This window comes from Mya arenaria, chromosome 4 (assembly GCF_026914265.1).
Source record: "Mya arenaria isolate MELC-2E11 chromosome 4, ASM2691426v1".
NCBI lineage: Eukaryota > Metazoa > Mollusca > Bivalvia > Myida > Myidae > Mya > Mya arenaria.
Genome location: NC_069125.1, coordinates 33496288 through 33516541, shown reverse-complemented (window position 1 = coordinate 33516541; position 20254 = coordinate 33496288). Strand labels below are relative to the sequence as shown.

General features: G+C 33.3%; 1 protein-coding gene across 9 annotated transcripts in view; it reads left to right on the top strand.

Moving 5' to 3' along the window:
- The window catches only part of LOC128231384 (peripheral-type benzodiazepine receptor-associated protein 1-like), a 148088-nt gene extending 128455 nt beyond the window's left edge, over positions 1 to 19633 (top strand). For 4 of the 9 annotated variants that reach the window (XM_052944144.1, XM_052944142.1, XM_052944150.1 and 1 more), the window contains 12 exons: positions 2162 to 2323; positions 4626 to 4748; positions 5214 to 5390; positions 6260 to 6450; positions 7770 to 7850; positions 8470 to 8694; positions 10277 to 10394; positions 10642 to 11366; positions 12146 to 12329; positions 12816 to 12967; positions 13417 to 13662; positions 16321 to 19633. In XM_052944144.1, the coding sequence (XP_052800104.1) occupies positions 2162 to 2323; positions 4626 to 4748; positions 5214 to 5390; positions 6260 to 6450; positions 7770 to 7850; positions 8470 to 8694; positions 10277 to 10394; positions 10642 to 11366; positions 12146 to 12329; positions 12816 to 12967; positions 13417 to 13662; positions 16321 to 16560 (2624 nt within the window). In that variant the 3' untranslated portion in view covers positions 16561 to 19633. The remainder of the gene's footprint in view (positions 1 to 2161; positions 2324 to 4625; positions 4749 to 5213; positions 5391 to 6259; positions 6451 to 7769; positions 7851 to 8469; positions 8695 to 10276; positions 10395 to 10641; positions 11367 to 12145; positions 12330 to 12815; positions 12968 to 13416; positions 13663 to 16320) is intronic. The other 5 variants (XM_052944148.1, XM_052944147.1, XM_052944143.1 and 2 more) reach the window with 5 other exon arrangements.
- Positions 19634 to 20254: the final 621 nt, after the last annotated feature.

Below are 20254 nucleotides of genomic sequence, written 5' to 3'. Positions count from 1 at the left end.
GCCCTGGGTTTTTGAACACAAAACAGGGCTAAATATTTCTATTTTTAGTATCCTTTGGCCTGGGATGTTGAATACAAAACAGGGCTAGATATTTACATTTTTAGTATCATTTGGCCTGGGTTGTTGAACACAAAACAGGGCTAAATATTTCTATTTTTAGTATCATTTGGCCTGGGTTGTTGAACACAAAACAGGGCTAAATATTTCTATTTTTAGTATCCTTTGGCCTGGGATGTTGAATACAAAACAGGGCTAGATATTTACATTTTTAGTATCATTTGGCCTGGGTTGTTGAACACAAAACAGGGCTAAATATTTCTATTTTTAGTATCCTTTGGCCTGGGATGTTGAACACAAAACAGGGCTAGATATTTCTATTTTAAGTATCCTTCAGGGATGTTGAATTTCTATTCTTAATTTTCTTATCATACTTAAAGGTTTATTGAACTTATACTTCATTCATATTTTTTTGACTTAGGCGTTGCAAATTTGCAGAAATTATTTATCATTCAGTGCCCTATTTGGAAAAGATATTTTTATTTCTTTGTTTTGTGGTGCAGACTTGCAGAAATTATTTAATATTCAGTGTCCTATTTGGAAAAGATCTTTTATTTCCTTGTATTGTGGTGCAGACTTGCAAACATTATTAAACAACCAGGCTTAGGGTACAACAAGTTCCTTTTATTAGAAATGCAGCATTGTACCGACTGACATTTTTTTCACTCATTTAGATCGCTAGTTATGATGTTGCATAATGTTTACTGGCGTCCTCGATACATTTCAACAGTCAGATTGAAATTCATCTCTACACGCTTTCCGAAATGAATAATTTAGTATCAATGAAGTTTTCTGTCCAGATATGCAAATTCAATATGGAAAATCTTGTATAGATATGCAGGTAGTTCTGGCTTCATTTATTGGGTAAACAATTGATTTCATATCCATTAGCTGTAAATTAAAACTGGAGTGATTAATTACGTGTATAGACAGTGAACCTGAGCAGGAAGTTGGACACCGAAACGTGACATATGATGATTATCTTAATGAAGAATTAATGACTTTGGTGTTACATGATTCTAGTTATTATCCTCTGTTACGAAGGTTTTATAACGTTTTGTTTATTAAGTAATAGATCTCATTTGGTTCTATGTCAATGTAAAAGTTATTATTTTGTTGGGTTACTAAACCATAAGGCAAAAAAATAGAGACTTCAGAAACTTTTAAATGATTAAATCGGAATCCATTCATTGATCCAATTGGCGTAAACAATTATACCTTTTAAACTAATGTACATGTATATTGTCTCGATTTTTTATTATATAGATCGATATTTCCATATGGAAACAGGTATAAGAATGAAATTAATTTTTGTTTTTTTTTAATTCCCTATTCCATAAAAATTGCTGGTAAAAATTAAACAAGTGTGTCACTTTAATTAGAATCATTCACATCCATTCCTTTATAGTAGAGTCAGTGATAAATGTTAATATTATATATAATACATGTGTATAACATCTTGTGAGTGTTGCTTTACACCTTGTTCAATTTTGCAAGAATTTATAAAAAGGTATACTATCAAGAAAAGAAAAAGAATTTATCCTGGAATAAGTTTAGAGTACTATTATATAGAAGGTGCTAGCTTAAGTTAGTTTTTTTTTCTTTATTAATTTATATTGCTAGTTAATTGGTAAAGAATCATATGGTCAGACAAATTTCATTGGGACGGCAAATTTTGGAGCTTAAAGGTTGAAAGGTTCATGATATCATAAATATTTTATATGAAATCAATATTTTTGTCTCATTTTCTTACCAAGTACAATAGTAATGGTTATCACGCTAACATCACATTACGACCACACTCAGAGATTAGCAACAAGGTTTAACGAAAGAAAATACTGAATCTATGTCCGTGCTGTTTTTCCAAGGTTATCATGTGACCAGTTTATCCCTCCATTGAGATAGGGGTGGGAACGGTTGAAAATCGGAAAAAAATAAATTCTGTGGCCTGTCTCTTTTTAATCCTATTTGTTGCAAAACAGGAAACAAAAATCATGATTTCATCTCATTTTCATATTCATACTAACCAACTTTTCGATATTTTAATATCTAAAATGTACCTAACACAGTAACACATTTCTCCCGCCTTTTCCTGCCCGAACAGACGTGATCCCTGCACCATTTGATCTGCGTGTGTTCGACATCACGGCTAACACTGTGACGATTACATGGACGCCTGGTGACAGTCGCCTGCATCACGCCATCTTTGTTAATAACGTAGAGGCTTGGGTCGCTAAACCGGGCGTTTTCTCTTATACTGTAACAGGTATAGAGACAGGCTTTTATAAATTTTCATTTTTATTTTAAGAAAAAAAAAAGTAGAGGAATTGTCATAACCTTAGTGTTGGTGTTGTTGGTGTTTTGTCGTTGCCACCTTTAAGCCTTAACTCGAAAAAAAGGTTGTTCGAAGATATTTACGAAGGCATTGTTGGAATTATAGTCATGTTGCCAGTGACGATACTCACATTTTGTACAACAAGGTCCATAACTATTAACTTCAGTCAAAACTCGCTATGTCAGAATCGTTGGGACCTCGGGAAATACTTTGAGGAAATGAAAATTTGATATAACCGAAATACAAAACATGTGTACCTAAACCAAGAACATCTGAAAAAGGTTTGACATTACCAGAATGTCGAGATAACAAAATTCGACATAGCGAGTTTCTACTGTATAATTGTTTTGTTTTTAAATATACCCCTATTGACATTTTTTTTTAATGAAAAATCTTAGCTTTGGTCCTTTCACCATTTGACAAAAAAAAATAATAAACAGACGAGCGTTTGGCATTCGCTCCAAATCTTTTTCTTTAGCATCCCAAGTTGTAGAATATACATTTTTTCTGTATTTGCATGCTGGTAGGTAGCACCATTAATAAAGGTTTTATGAATTCATTGCTTAGCTTAAGCTGTGATTGGTTAGAAATTAAATGATCTAATGAATAGTTTGAATAGAATAGTGTAATACAGGTACATTTATATTCCAGCTGACCATATAATGATTTAGATTGTTAAGCTAGATTTGTATTCTGATAAATGCAAGAAGTCAATTTGTTGACACAGATGCATCTAGATAGATTTTTGTACTTTATATAATATATGAAAAACAGAAATATTTTATTTTAAAAAATGTAATAAAGATGCATTTTACAATACAATACCATGCCATGTGATGCAATACAATTCAATGCAATACAATACAATACAATACATTGCAATACAGAACTATATCACGCCTCCAACATGAATGACGCAACGCCATTGGTCCGGGACTGGTCACGCGGTGACACCATATTTTTCCATATTGGGTCACAAAATTTATATTGTACCAAAAGGGCGTCTTATTTTCCAATTCAAATGAATAAATGAACATGTAAACAGGTTGTCAGTGTGATTTTTACATTACTGGGTTAGTAGGTGACCCGATATGGGATATACGGGGCGCATAAAACCTTATTGATATGCATGGTTTCCTTTCCCCATATATCCCATATCGGAGTACCTACTAGCCCCGTAACTTAAAATACAATACAATACAATATAATACAATAGGGCATATTTTGTAATACAAAGGCCTTAAATAACATCTACAGTGTTTATACTGAGAATAATATTAAGTATAAGAAATTTTTTAAATGCAAAAATAAGTTCGGAATATTATTAAAAATTATGCACCTATTTATCATTAATTAATTGAATCATTCCTTATTTATTGGTTATGTCATAACTTAACTTTCTGATTGATAGAAATAATGTATATTATATGGCCGAGTATGAATTGAACAACATTAGCAGAAATAACGACCATGCAAAATATTGCTAATATCGTGAAACCATGACAGATGAAATTATCTGTTATTTATTAGCAAAATTTGGCATTGTTTCTGAAGAATACTTGTACAGAATGCGGGAACACAGTTGCATCATTATCTTTATTATATTTATTTATGAAGTCAAGATGATCTATGATACACAATAAATAATGGTTTATTATGGCAATTTTATGGCAATCAGTGTTCTGACGTAAAAAAAAAAAACACAACGAAAAAAAACCCACTACATTGATAAAACAACTGACAAAAAATCCGGCATCTGATTGCATTTCGTTAGAGCAAAACAAATTACTTCCTTCTGTATTTTTTTTTAGAAAAGATAAATTAGCAACTCATGTTGGTACAGTAATTGATAGATAAAAACTTAGATTTTTAGTGTTCAAGGAAAAAAGGTCATGATGAAATTTTTTTATTAACATTGTTGATAATTTCCTTTGAAATATTGTCATAGAGGTCTGATGAGGGAAATTGGTGAAAGCATCTTTGGTTAGCTAAAAATCTATGAATCATATTCAGTTGAAATATAGTATACATACTACCACAGCCAATATGCATTTGTGTTAGCAAGGCTCATAACTATGGCTTAAATAATCGTTGAGTTAAGTTTCATGACTATCTTAGAAAATCTGACAAGTTTTGGCATTCGCTTGTGATGCTCTTGAGTCTACATGTTTAAACTACTGAGTTACGTTTAACCATGAAAAAATAAAAATTATATCATATTTTCTCCGAATAGGTTTAAGCCCTGCTACAAGTCATACAGTGAAGATTCAAGCCAAGGACATGGCCGGCCGGTTTGACAACAATGTGCGGGCAGATAAACTTACATCCACCGTGGAGTTTACCACTGACATGGGGGGTAAGAAAGATGATCGATATTCAAAGTTGATCAAGTACATGTTTGACCGCATTTAAATTACTGAGAAACTAAAAGATCTCTTAGATCTTTCAAAGTTGTCAACAATATCACAATATTTTTTTTTAACAGAAACTTCAATATTTGTGAATGTATGTATCATTTTCAAAAAGGAATGTTTTGAGGCTACAGGGTTTGCACAGTTCTTGAAAACTAATATTTAAAAACATCCAATGCCCTGGCAGTGTGATAACAGTATGATTAATTCTATACATTCTTGAAAAGTAGGGATTGTTCTTAAAAAGTCCTTGAAAAGTACTTGAAAAGTCCTTCAATGATTTTGGTGAAGTTCTGTATGAACCATGTGTTAGTTATTATGTGATCAAGACTTTCAATCATTTACATAGGCTACATCTCTTTCAATTGTTTTTATGTTATTATAATGCTGGACCATTTTCTCCCTTTAAGGAGCCCCTGAGCCCCCTGTCAATGTCCAGGTTGAGTCGGGACCAAAGGATGGGTCTATTCTACTGACCTGGCTGCCCGTTACCATAGACATAGCTGGATTCTCCAACGGTGCTCTTGTTGCTGGGTACAGTGTGTACGCGGACGGCAAGAAAGTCAAGCATATTTCTGGTGCTACAAGTATGTAGTCAATTTCAATGATTTTATAAGCTTCTTTGTAATTTGATGAAAAAACATAAAAGTTTCATCATTGCCTTGGCACCAGTATCATTATAGTTATAATTCATTTTTGATTGTTCAGCACTTTTTTTAAAGTTAAAAATGTTGCTAACGCAATTGTGGTTAATTTTCAAAAATCTTGACTGCTCTGGAAGGTTCATAGATTCACTTGTTATCTGCAGTATTTCTAACAAGACTTGAGGCAACTGTTTCAGCTGTACTTTTCTTATGCAAAAATATGGACACATCATAAAATATTTCACCTTAAAAGTTTTCCTAGAAAGTGTTATTAATCAGGTTGTTAACTTTAACAATCAGCCCCTAAAAATGCTTAGCACAAACATAGTGTGTTATTACTCTGATGGTCACTCTGATAATTTGTGATGTTCTGATGATTGATTATAATCGAAACTTGATTGGTTGGGCCTGAAATTGGCGACAATTGATTGTTTTTGGTCATAATCGATCATTGGTTCAACCGGCAAGTTGTTTTTCTTCTTTCCTCTTGTTATTTGCGTTCAGTTAATGTCTGCCAATTTTTTACTCTGAGTTTCATACATTCAGAAGTGTTCAGTTGTGTGTTCAGTTGTTATTGTTAACAAAACTGCTTAAAGCAACAACAACACTTAATAATAACTTTAAACACACACACTCTATAAGCATAGTTAATGATAAGGAGTTATTGCACAAGCATAAAACTAAAATTAAGGTCTTGTTAAAAAAAAAACGATTGTAATATTGATAATCAGTAACTTGAGTGAAACCAATTATCGATAATTAAACTGGAACCAATTCCCTTCACAACTGATAATAATTAAAAAAAATTTCAGATGATCACTCCATCTTGGCCCTGGATGACTTTGCAGGCCAAGCCCCAAAGGAGCTGTACGTTGTCACGGTAACTCAAGGAAAGATTGAGTCGGAAATGTCAGAGGTTGTCCGTCTGCCGGCTAATCTTGTGCAGGAGTTGACCAATGGGGCGGCAAAACCGTTTTCTGACAGTCCAAGCAGGACACATGAGGTGATTATGTTTCTTTTTATAATTACGTCTGTTTTGGGAAGAAAATTTACAAGGTACTGTCATACCTGCTTCTCTGATTGTCATCAGCAGCTAAGGCGGTGGAGATAAAAAAAATGGCAACCTAGACAACTAAAGTGAGGTAATAGCCTAGATTAAGCCCCCATTAGACTTTGGTTCCAGTGAACTCGTGCTTCACTGACCGTTCTAAGGTGGTTATCCAATCATTTATCAGTTTAGAAATTTTGATGCCTTTGTGGTCTGTTTGCGCTGTTTGTTTTTGTGTATGTGGTGTTTAAAATTTGGACTCCATACACTTTGACCAGCTCAATTGCGTTCATTTCCCCGATAATGACATCAACCCCGCAATTCATTACTTATATTTACACTAATAGGTCCTGATTTCATTCAAGAATTGTTAAAAAATACTTTGTTTCATTTAAGAAAACCATTCATTAATCCTTTCTTACCCAGTCTGTAAATAGAACGACCCGACTGTAAACGGAAACATTTTTTCAAATGACGTCACAATAACGCGGGAAAAGATCAACCACTTGAAATCACTTTTAAACGTAGAATTTAAACACTTTTGGCAACAATACATTTAAAATATAATAAATTACCACTTTCTTAAATGTTGATTAATATTTTACGGGACCTGCTGATACGATGCAAACAATAACAAGATCAATACTTTTCATGTCTATAGTATGCAATGAATTGCGATCCGAACATATCCGAAGATGTTGCGTTCATCGATTGATGAATGCAATTGCCGAAAGGCAGATCATTTAAGGAATGGAAGTTGAGGTGTAAATATTGTTGTTTGGCCATTGCCTTTTGCCTCTAAACCTTTTCCAATTCTGGGTTTATCCCTGTAGTTTTCATTGTATTATTGAAAGATATGTTCAATATATTCCTATGAAACTTGGTACATATGAACCACAAAATCTTATAGTTAATATGATGTAAGCAAACATTATGACATCATTAAGTTTCTTGTTTCTGAAAACAGAACTGCAGTTCTTTTGTTGTGATGTGTTAGGGTCATGGAGTTTTTTTATGGTAATTTACATTTCTTTTATGTGAAGATCATCTTTGATATGATTCAAAATATAGATTGTTCAAAAATTGATGCCAAATATAGATTGTTAAATTTTTTACTATAAGTTCATTTTCTACTAGTATTGGTATGCACATGTGATCATCAAGTCCTGTAACTGGTGCTATAATATAATAAATCTGCCTGGTAAGCCCCCTTTATCGATAAAAAACTAAATGAAATGTACAAGCAATATTTGAATTAACTTTTCTTTTTTCAGAAATCACCTATAAACACACAAGACCCTTTGGAAAAGATAGACCAGGCATTTGACAAGCTTAACCAGGTCTACGAGCAGCAGGTAATAAATACTAGATATATATCTTGCTTAGACTTTTGTATAGGTTTATTGTGTTTTATAAGTTTTTTTTGTAAATTGTTCAGCTTTGTATGGTGGAATGGCCAGATTGGATATAGAGATGATTTACTCAAGAATTATTTTTTATATGTTTCAATATTTTATGGATATTTTCAGCATAGAGTTGGACGAATTTGAATAACATTTTGTAGAAAGTTGTATATTGTGACTAGATTAACAGTTACTAGTGATTAACCACTTGGCTATTGTTTTTAGGGGCTTACTTTTCATGATTGTGAAATAGATTTTGTATATATTCCTTTTTAGTAGATAAATATGTACATGTATCGTAATACAGTCGAACCCTGTTGGTTCAAACTCGCTTGGCTCGAACCTGTTGACTCGAACTAGATGTAAAGGGTCGATTTCCTAATACTGGAGGAAAACCTTCCCGCTTTGCTAGAGATTTCCAAGGCTCGATGTATTTTTGCCGGTCCCTCGGAGCTCGAGTCAACTTGGTTTGACTGTATGTAACTTAGTTTTGAAAACGTTATAAGATGATACCTTATTTCACGCTTAGTTTTCAAATTACTAAGATGACACCTTATGTTTCCGCCTTCAGCCAATATCACTACAGCCAACAACTACCAATTTCCAAGAACCGTTCTATGACAGTAGTTGCTCTGAACTGTCAGATATTCCGGAGGTTGAGGAGCCATCCTCTCCAGAATCGGCCAATGAAAACCCTCCTCTCAAAGATACTTTGAAATCATTGGTCAATGGCATTTCAAATCTGTCCAATGACAGTTTAGACTTTGAGGAAATATACCAAAGAAATCTTACTCAGGTTAGACACATTGGGTGATTATTTGCCATGCAACTGAGTGGTTTTGGGTCCCCCCCTATACCTATTTCCGCGTGTGCACACGGCATGATGGGTAAAAAAAGGCGTGGTTTAACAAAATGGTGGTGGTGGTACGTTATGACCTGACTTTTAGTATGATAAGACCTGAAAAGTTACATGTATCATATATTATAGGACTTAAAAGCAGAAGTAGTATGATTTATTATCAGATAAGCTATGAATTTGGAGAATAATGCTTGTTGACGCTAATTGCGATACTTGCGTGTTTTGACCATGATTAACAATGATTGCATGTGAATGAATATCACATTAAATGAATTTCGTTTAACCTTGTAATACAGGGTATAATACATATGGGAGTACTTTTTACTCGATAATGCATATAATAAAATATAATTAATACATCTACATATGTATATATATATACACGTATATATATATATATATATATATATATATATATATTCATATAATTTATAAATGCGCTAAATATGTACATCAACATCTATATTGCATTTAATGCATGCATGCATCTTTCATTAATGCTTGAAATTGTAGAAACTATTATAGTAATCATCCATTATTTTCCCCCATGAATGTCATTTAATTAATTCCCTGTGTGATAACTAACCTGTTTTTCACAGAAATGTTTTTATTTTTCACAACATGTGTGTTTTAAGAATAAATTTTGTTTATCCCCTTAAACTATAACCAGAGTTCAGTTTTTTAGTTTAGTTAGTATTAATTTACTTTGTAAGTGTGGATCTTGTTTTCAGATTGTTTTTCTTGGAGAATAATTTTGTTCAGTTTTGTTTAACAATTGTCCTTGTCGCGGATTCCGTCTGTTGCTTCATTTTACACCATGCAGTTAAGCCAGGATAATTCAGCTCCTGATTTAGCACAATGAAACCATGATTCAAACTATCCAGAAATGGATAATCTTTGAAAAGATTTTGGTGCAAATGAGGCCATTTTAAAATGGAATCCGCGGAAAGTCTATTCTAAATAGTGTGTGTACTTGTAGCTTGATAATTCGACTTTCACTGTAACGATAATAAGTAATGTTTGAGCTGGAGACTAGTGTAGAAACATAACAATACCAAACCGCATGTACAAGTTAAGTTGAAGTCCTAAACAAAATGGCTGAAGAAATTGCCTTTAGCTTAAATCTTCCTGAACCTTTTTAATTGTGTCTCAAAGGAATAAAAATGTGAAAATGGTCTGATACATTTCCGATGAAGAAACCTTGAATGACCTTGACCTTATTTAAGACAGTAAATAAAAATGCTGAGAATTATTTGGTAAGGATAAATTTCTTTAGGATGTACTGAAATAGGCTGTCTGTTGTTTGACCTTAAAAAGAAAATAAATGTCTTGACAAACTGTAGGCTTCAGTTTACAAATTTGTAATCTTTATATTGACCTTGACCTTGCAAATAATGTTCTCTTTATATTGACCTTGAAAATTAGTAATTTTTATATTGACCTTACAACTTTTGTAATCTTTATCATGACCTTGCAAATAGTGTAGCCTTTATATTGACCTTGACCTTGTTATTTACAGGAGCAGATAGCTGAGAATTCTGGGACCAAGTCTCCATTAGCAACTAGTCAGGCCACACCCAAGAAGTCCCAGCCCAAAGGTGAAACAGGTCCCACACAGCAAATGTTACCGCAAATTGGTAGGTTAAAGTGTATTTGGATGGATTAGCCAATCCAAATCCTAGCATCTTGGGTAGCTTGACTTTAGTCTCAGTCCTTCCTGAAGTTCCTGAAATTGGCATCTTCTTATTGTAGCAATGTCAGAATCCAATAAAAAAGTTCTTGCATCAAATACATCCATTAGAAAAAAATTTTATTATTCCATGTAGGCGTTTTGAAAATTACCTTAAGTTGATCTCAAGAATTTAATTCTTTTTTCTTTTACAGAAATAACCCAAGAGAGCAGTGTAGCGAGAGACCATAAGGAATATAGTGCCACCAATGATAAAGTGTTTGCAAAATCTGACTCCAAGGGGAGCTCTAAATCCCCAAATCATGAAACAAAAACAGTGAAAGACAAGTATAGTTCCCATATGGATAATCGTGATGGATATCGGGAAAATGTGAATAGCCGAACACATGGCGATGATTATGATATTACAGACAGGGGAAGTTTAGACCGTATTAGTGCCAGTCAGAGCGAGCCTCATTCTGATCATAGACATACCAAGAGTGTGAGCCCGTCACGTAACAGTAACAGCCCACGGGCTCAAGAAAGTCCTCGGACTCGGGAAAGCCCTCGAGAGCGTCAAGATCACAGTCCGCAAGATCGGAGAAAAGATGGTGTCAGTCCTCGATCAAAGGGCAGACAATCCGCCAAAAGTCCAGTGCCTAGTCCTTCCCAGTCGAAATCAAATAAGCCATCATCTGGTTACCAAGGTGAAACAGAAACCTTAGAGCTTTCAAAAATATCCTCCATCGAGAAGGAAGGGGATATTTCAAACTTTCCAGAGTCAGACGACGATTCAATCACGGGGGAGATAAATCCTCCTGTTGACGACAGCCGGATAAGATTATTTGTTGCTTTGTTCGATTATGACCCGGAATCGATGTCACCGAATCAAGACTCTTTAGAGGAAGAGCTGCCTTTTAGGGAGGGCCAGATTATTAAAGTGAGATTTCAATATGTTTCTATTTGAACATAATGGATAGTAGCAGTAGATTTTAAGCTTGTCTTTTTTTTAGAGAAAAAATGTCTAGATATTGTCTTAGTCTTGGTCTGGTTGTTTTCGGGGTCAGTATTGTGTAAATACTTAAATCTAAGCCATAATTTGTAAAAATCAAGATATTCAAATGAAACTTGGTACACATGTTGCCAGAGACAATAGGCACATGTAAAGTAAGTCCCATAAGTCTGGCTTAAGTAAATGTAGAATTATGCCCCTTGTTTGACTGAAAAAAGATATGAGCATAGGTGTGTTATCCCAACACTCTTTTTTCAGTGTTTTTCTTGAAAATTGTAGCTTTCTATTTCAAAGCGAGATTCAGATATGATAGTATTTAGAGGTTGAGTTGGTGTGGTGTATTGGGTCTCCATATCTCACCAAAGTGATTTGCAGACTCATGAGAGACTTTAGCTCAATTGTGTACTATTAACAATCTTATGTCCCTTATAACATGATTAAAGCTTAGCACACGCTATTCAATACATATTATAGGAATATTTAGGAATTTTAAAAAATGCATAAAAAATTCAAATTTTAGCAAGTACTTAACCCTAACAAATAAGATACTGATGTAATACATTTTGAAAAATATAAGCCTGATTTTCTACCCAGAAAATGGACGAGGATTTGGTACATACCATGGCTGTTTGTTCAATAAGCTAAAATAATCGAGTATTAACTCATTAAGAAATAGTAGACTTAAAACTAACTCTTTTTCCCCCTAGATATATGGTGACAAAGACGCAGACGGATTTTACCGTGGTGAGTGTGCAGGACGTATCGGCTACATCCCATGTAACATGGTGTCCGAGATCCAGGTCGACGACCCTGAACTCGAGGAACAACTCATGCGAGAGGTCCAGGAAAACGGATCCTTGGCGAACTCAGCTATATCCGAACAGTTGTCAAGTATGTTCACTGCTAGTTTTGAGTCATATAGTTTTTATCTATAATATTATGATAGTTTGAGGTTTTAATTACATCATGTATTTAAATTAAGTTATTCTAGAATTACTCAGTCATCAAAATTTTGGATGAACAAGCCTGAATTCCTATACTACTGCTTGGCATTACATTTTTGAACAAGCCCTGCTGTATAAAACCCCCAAAATTTGAGCAAGCCAGGAAAGCGTTTTACTAGGGCAGGGCTTGTGGGCTTTTGATTATTTGGACCCCTGGTCACTGTGAAACAAGTTCTTACTTTTCATTAATCTCTCTTGTTGGCATGGTGTACACAAGAGTGTGGTCTTATGTGGGGTAAATCCGGAGAAAACCTGGTTTTCTGACCGCCAACCAAACTCATATGCCGGAAATCAAACCCAGGATGCCTTGGAGAGATGGAAGTGTGACATCATTTATGTATTTCATATAAACATGTGTAAATCAATGTTACAGCATCAGACAAGTACCTAAAACCTATCACATCTAACGGTGTACATTTGAGCCCGACGGATATGCCTGCAGCTGTGGGTGAAGTCACTGTACGAAGGACGATCGCCATGTATGATTACGACCCCCAGGAACTTTCGCCTAATGTTGACGCTGAGGTATGGCATGTTGTTTTATTGAAGTAATTGGCATAATAATAAATACATGATAATTACCACTGATAAAGAAAATTGCAGCCTGAGGTAAAATTCTCTCATAAGTATCATTTGTTATAAGCAGATATAATATTTGTTTCTAAATTAACTTAATAAATGTATATAAATAACAGTTAACTGATGTAAGCTATAATTCGGAAACTGCTTATATATTCATGTGTATCAGCAGTTCTATTGCTCTGGCTATAAAAGTACTTTTAATCAATTTATGTAGAAAAATACCAGCAAGCTATGACATGGCCTGGTGTTGAAATCGTTTTTGCACCATGTTTCACCGAGAAAACTGAATGAGTATTGGCAGTATTTGATGGTGCTCTCATGAAAAATCAGTGAGAGTCACATGATATGAAAACTTTAACTGCTTGCCTTTGACTGTTCTAATATTTTTTCAGGTTGAATTGTCTTTCAAAGCAGGAGATATTATCATCTGCTATGGGGAGATGGATGATGATGGTTTCTTCATGGGAGATATAAATGGGCGACGCGGGCTGGTACCCTCAAACTTTTTACAGGAAACCGGGGCCTCAGACGAAGAGGCTCTCGATTCAGTGAGCGTCGTAACACCCGCAAGGTCAGGCGAAAGTATCAACACTTCTGATTCGAGAAAGTCCGAACAATCTGAGAAAAATGATTCTAAAGTAGGTCAACTGGTCACATGACCAGGTCACATGGTTGCATGAATGGCACCCAACCCCTGTGGCTCCATCCTGTGATGAAAAACTTCTGCTACCCCCTGTTACCTCCCTTTGATAAAATTTACACTCTGTGAAAATGGCAATCTTTTAGGGAGAAGTAATTGTTAGCCCAGTCTATTTTTCACAACATGATGTTAATATTGTTATAGCCTTTGGGATTATAGCCTCTGGTGTCTTTATTGCGAATCATTATTGTTCAAATTATGTTCAAGGTTGTAGCCTTCGTGATTTTTGTCGGCCGAGTCTGGTGTGTTAATTGTGCATAATCATTGCTCAAATTTTGTTCAAGGTTACCAGGACTCTTTGCATCTTGGCACACAAATTAAATAGTGACAATTACGTTATGCACATTGCATGAAGCAAGTCCTGCCTTGCCAGCAAGACATAATCCTCATTATTCCCTAACATTGGCTGGGAAAACAGGCGTGCAGTTTGCATCATTCTGCTGACGTTGTTTTCATGGAAATTTACATAATAGTTTTTGAAAAAACAGAGTGTAAATACAAATGTTACTAAGTTATTATATCACGGTGTATCTTCGATATTGTATTATTTACATGTAACTATATATGAAAGGGAATAATTTCGCATTTTTCAGTGTCTATGATATAGAAATTATTCTTGATGATTCTGATCCCGTTTATTGGTATATTTATGTGTCAGGAAAATGGTCTGTTCTGGAAAGGTTGTTTAAAATCTGTTCGGAAAATGGTCTGTTTTTAAAAGTGTGTTTTGTATCTGTCAAAAAAATGTTCTGCTTTAGAAAGGCAGATTTTTATCTGTCAAAAGTATGGTCTGTTTTGGAAAGACCATTTTAAATCTGTAAGGAGAATAGTCTATTTTTGAAAAGCGATTTTATATCTGTCAGGAAAATGGTCTGTTTTGGAAAGGTGTTTTTTATACAAAGGGAAATAATTCATTGACCTCGTCTATAAAACATGACTTAGATTGTCTCTTTGCCTGTTTTTTATTGTTTGTGACTAAACATTCTTTGTAATAGTCGGTTTATTTTGTTTTGGAATGCTTAAATTTCAGTTATGAAGTTTTAATTTCTTATTTTGTTAGTTTTATTTCAAATTTGTTTTTATCAAAATTCATCCAATATAAATTGCACCGAGAAGTTTATACCATATTCATGGAGCCACTTTCAGCATATTTTAATGCGTGTGCTTCTGTCAAAGCTTTTTTGCACTTCTTTGACCTTGGTTCTACTTCAACATGTATTTCATTTGTCGCAATTTTGTAATCATCTCAATTATATATTTTTACAGAATAACTTAACTATACATTGCATGATGGGTATTGTCTGGTGTCTATATGTTGTTATGTGTAATACAAGGATAATATTTCATCCTTTACTATGAAGTTAAAATATTTTGCTACATGGTATCTCATTTTTCAAAAGGATCAAATTTTTAACCAATAAGTGTTTATTAATGTGAGGTATATATTACTTTTCAATTATTTAATTATATTTTTTCGTGTATGTTCATGTAGTTCTAATTAAATCAGATAAAATTTATCTTTCGAAAAACACAATTACAATTAGTTGTATTTTTTTCAAGTGTACAATTTTTCTCTCAAATCACATTGGTATGCATTTGATAGTTCATTGTAATTCTAAACTCATTATATCATGTCTGATGCTGTTTTTTTCTGTTTTCATTTTTGTCAAGGATAGAAAATGTAAGCGAAAGCGAGGAAAGTTTGCTTTAAGGCGATTCATCCCAAAGGTTAACCATGTAATGTCTGTCGAAGATTTCTGCAGTTTTTGCTACAAGAGCTTTTTGGCTATAAGAAATTCATTTGCAGATTATTTGTTTGAAGGGACAATTAAGTGTGGTTCATATGCGTGAAAAGCATTTTTAACTTGTCTGGGTTTATTTGAAGAAAAAAAGCTGAGATATTGTCATAGCTATAGTGACATGGTCATCCACGTTGTCCGGCAAAAACTTTAACCTTTAGCCGTTACTCAAAAACTTTTCAAGATATTCAAATGAAACTTGGTACTCATGTTGCCAGAGACAATATTTACTTGTATAGCAAGGCCCGTAACTCTACTTAAAAAGTGACAACAGACAAGCATATGCAGGGGGGTGGGGGTATGGTGGGGCTCGAGTTTAAAGTACTGCCGTTGACATGATCTGCAAATGAACATTAACATATATGTTAAAATGTTTTGTGTCAGAATCAATGTTTGCTAGTGACTGTCCCAGCGTACTGACATCAGTGTCATGTTTAACTACTTTGGCTTTCAAGAAAACATGTAGTGTGTATATGTGTGTGATAGGGAAAGGTGTTATTTTGGTTGGCTACAAGTTTTATTATATGTCTGAATTGTATAAAGTTTTGCTAGTATCATAGTAAATATGTAGGGAATAACGCATACTTAAATTTTAATGTTTTCTATTATTATTATGAACTAGATAATTTATATCTTATCAAATTAAACTCTCAGTTTATCACCCTATAAATTGATCTTACAAAAGTTGAATTGTCTTATGATTTATTTCAATATCGCAAAAACCAACTTTAAATTATTTTTAGCTGTCATAATTACACATGTTTTCACACTTTTAACCCCTTCTTTTCAATTTTCAGCAGCACTACCCTCAACAACAACAACAGCAGCAGCACCAGTCAGCGCGTGCTAGCCCAGGGACGGGTGATTCCCCAACAGGCGTGGCAAACACCGGACTGGATCAAGTAACAGAAGACATCGACGACGATTTTGGAATGTCTCGTCCCCGCTCGCTGACGCCCGACGAGCTAAAACAGAAAAAGAAAAGCGGAGGATTTTTTTCAAAGGGGAAAAACATTTTTAAGAAGTTTACGAGATAGCAAGCAAAAAATGACAAAAACAACAACAACGATAAAGGTGCTTTTTTGGTCACATAGTTTACCCATGACTAGCTTAGACTGAAAAATTGGCAACTGATAATTTCTAACAGGGGAAAGAACTTCTACAAATGTTCTGTATAGTAAATAATGAAAGAAGAGAATAAGAATGGGTATTGTTACCATTACAAGTTGAATTTAAAAATAATATATTCTTCATATTTGAGGTCATTGCATTTGGAATTTTTATTAGAAGTGAGTGAAGCTGATATATATGCGTAAGAAAAGTAAAAACAGTGATATTAGGTTGTTGGTACCCCTTAGATGAATGGTGATAAAATGCATGCTAAATTATTTTAAATATTGCAAAAGTATGTTCTAGACACAAGCTAATATTATATTGCAAATAATCCAGAGGCGAAAAAATTCCTGTCGTTTGACCCAAGTTGATTGCAAATAATCTTAAGACAAAAGATTTCCTGTCTTGTGACCATGTTGATTACAAACAAGCTGATTGCAAATAATCTCAAGAGAAAATGTTTCCTGTCTTGTGACCCAATTTAATTACAAATAATCTATAAACAAAATGTTTCCTGTCTTGTGACTAAGTCAGGTGTGAAACATTCCTTCTATGTGACAGTATTTTGATGCATTGTAATTTTTCACGATGTTATGTAACGTTATGTGCCAGTAGATCTGAACTCTTCAAATTGTGTTGTTTCATTGTTCTGCATTTATTTTGTTGTTTTGCCGACCAATTTAGATATTACATTTATATAAAGTTGAGATCGTTAAGTGTTAAATATGTTTGTTAAAAAAAGAAAGCGACCTGTGACACTCTTTATATCTTGTCTTTTGAATAGATTTATGAAATTTGTTTCCTAAGCTGAAAGTGTAAGTAAAAAAAATTGACATCCGTTCTAAAAAAAAACTTAAAAAAAATTGATTCAGTTAAAAAATATTTTTAATTGTATATTAGACTTAGTTTTTTTTTTTACAATGATAAAGATCGAAGAAGTGCTATAGTATCATCTCATATATTTTGTCAGTAATATAAAGTTTATGAATAATAAATCTTTTTGCCATAAAATCATGTAACTATAGCTTTTTGCTTAGTAAGCGTTATATAATATTATTCTAATTATTATATTATACGGTTTATTATAGAATTTTTGTCAAAGACTAGTGAAGTTTGCATTTTTTCTCTCCAGATTTTTGTTAGATTTGGGGCAATGTTTTTGATAGAATATTTGTCTACATGGAAACTGTGATATATCCGGCCGTTGTTAAAAAAACCCTGTTTGCAGTGGCTCTGGCAAAATTTATTATAGTTGGTAGTTCTGAAGAAACTGTCTTTGTCCAAGACTTTGTGTTTAATGAAGGATATATTCGTTTTTCGTGCATTTTACAATATGTATGCTTTGTTGCTATTTTAAAATCTATGAAGATCTTAACACGTCTTTGAAAATTTTCAAAAACTGTGTCCGTCTGCATGAACGCTTAATAAATATAAGTATTTTCATTTTTCTCTTCTTTTATTTTATTATTCTAAAGTAATGATGTAATATATTTCAGGTCAAATAAGGGAAATAAATCTGATATCTGCATTTAACATATTTGAAAAGGAATGATGGATATTCCAAATGTTGTTAACCATTTGTCAAATGACATGGCTTTTGTCCAATCAGAGTGAAGCAATAAAATAAGAAACGACATCATATTATGCCACTCGGTTCTTTTTGCACGGTTCATGCAAAATGTACATTGTTTTTATTTTTACTGTAGAAAAGACATGGGCAATGTAAATATTTAACATTAATGAGAGAACCTACAAATCCCGTTCGGGCCACTGCAAACAAGCGATGTTTTAATGATAGCCACGTTAGTTTTAGTTAGTCTGCAACCCCTTTGTCTTATTGTATTTAACATTCCCTCCAAAATGTGTACAGATGTTTAATATATTACGTTTCCATCGATATGGTTGTGTTAAAGTTTTTGTGACATATTTTATAACTTTAAGCATTATGTGTAGCTTAATAATTTGGTTTATGTACGTTACCGCTAGGTCTGAGAGTTACTGCATAGAAATGAAGGTCCATAAAGATTTGTAATTGTATGATGGTATATACGGGTAATATACCAATAAATGTAATGATTTTTTGCCCATTCACACACCACTGAGAAAAAAAGTAATAGAGAAAAAAGTGTAACTTCTTTTGCGAATTCAAAATATTTTTGTAGATGTTTCATTAATGTTATGTAAGATTTAGATAAATCTTTAAGTATATTCATGAATGTCCAACATCTGAATATTTAAATAAAAATGTGAGGTTTAAAGAAAAGTATAAAATTATAAAAACAAATCATATGTGGATGAATTGTGATGCAGTAACTTTAAGACTTATAAATGCCAAATGTTGCTGTATGGAGCATGTTTAATCAAAACATCTTGTTAAGTTTGCTTTAATATCAGATATATCTATGAATATTCTGTGAAAAAATGAGATAGTCACTTTAAAAAAAAATCATATCTATAGATATTCTGAGAAAAACAAATTGATTTAGTCACTTTAAAAATATTCATATTTAAAGATATTCTGAGAAAAAAATAAATTGATGTATTCACTTAACATTTATTATTGAATTATTTGTTCTTGTCTATGTGGCAATTGTGGTAGGATCATTTTCAGTTTTAAAGACATTCAGTATATTTTAAACTAGATGTTTACAAAATAATTAATGTAAGTCAGAGCTTTAAGCTTTTTCAGTTTTTTTAGGTGTTTTCTGAAGTCTTTTAGACATTTTTTTTTAAGTGAAAATTGTGTTAGAAGCTGTTAATCTTTTGCTAGTTGAGCGAGTAAGATTATTTATCCTTTTGAAATAATGTATTCTGGATGGCATTTAGAATATTAAGCATTATGTATTCGAAACAAGAAAATTACACATTCCTATTATTTGCATTTCATTGTAGTATTTAAGCAAGTGACCCGTGTTTTTGTCTGTTTGTACATTTAATCTTGTAATGTTTTGTATTGAATGCTTATTTAAGCATTGCAGAAAATAATAAATTATTTTCACAAAATGACTTGCATTCCATCTCGCCCATTGCTTTTTCATCAGATCCAATAGTTATTCCATGCTTTGTGTATAACAAATGCACACGTTTTGAAACGAGGACCATTATGACCTTATGTAACCTTATATTTCAGCTCTACAAACTAGTTTTACAATGTGAACTTTGCAGATCAATTTTTCGAATACGAGAGCAATTGTAGGTCTGTTGTTAGAAGAACGAAAAGGATGTTGATGGCCTTGATATCATTGTTATGCATTCTTGTTTACTTTTGCTATAACTGAAATAACAATCAAGTTATTCAAAAGGTACTTCATACCCATACACATATGTATACCAAGGTCCACAACTCTTGCTTTAATAATTGTTGAGTTATGCAAGTAATCGATCGAGAAATTATATATGAGCATTGGCATCTTTTGCATTTTTAGAGCACGCTTGCTGTGAGCTTGAATTAAGTTTTCCCAATTGCAGTTTGGTGAACGTGCATGTGTCTGTCTATGCATTTGTTCAATTGTCCGACTTCGGCTTGACCGAACAGTTACTTTGCCATGCATTGGGGACATTACTTGGCACCAATATTTTCCATGAGAATACAGTGTTACATGCAAGACCCATGGCTTT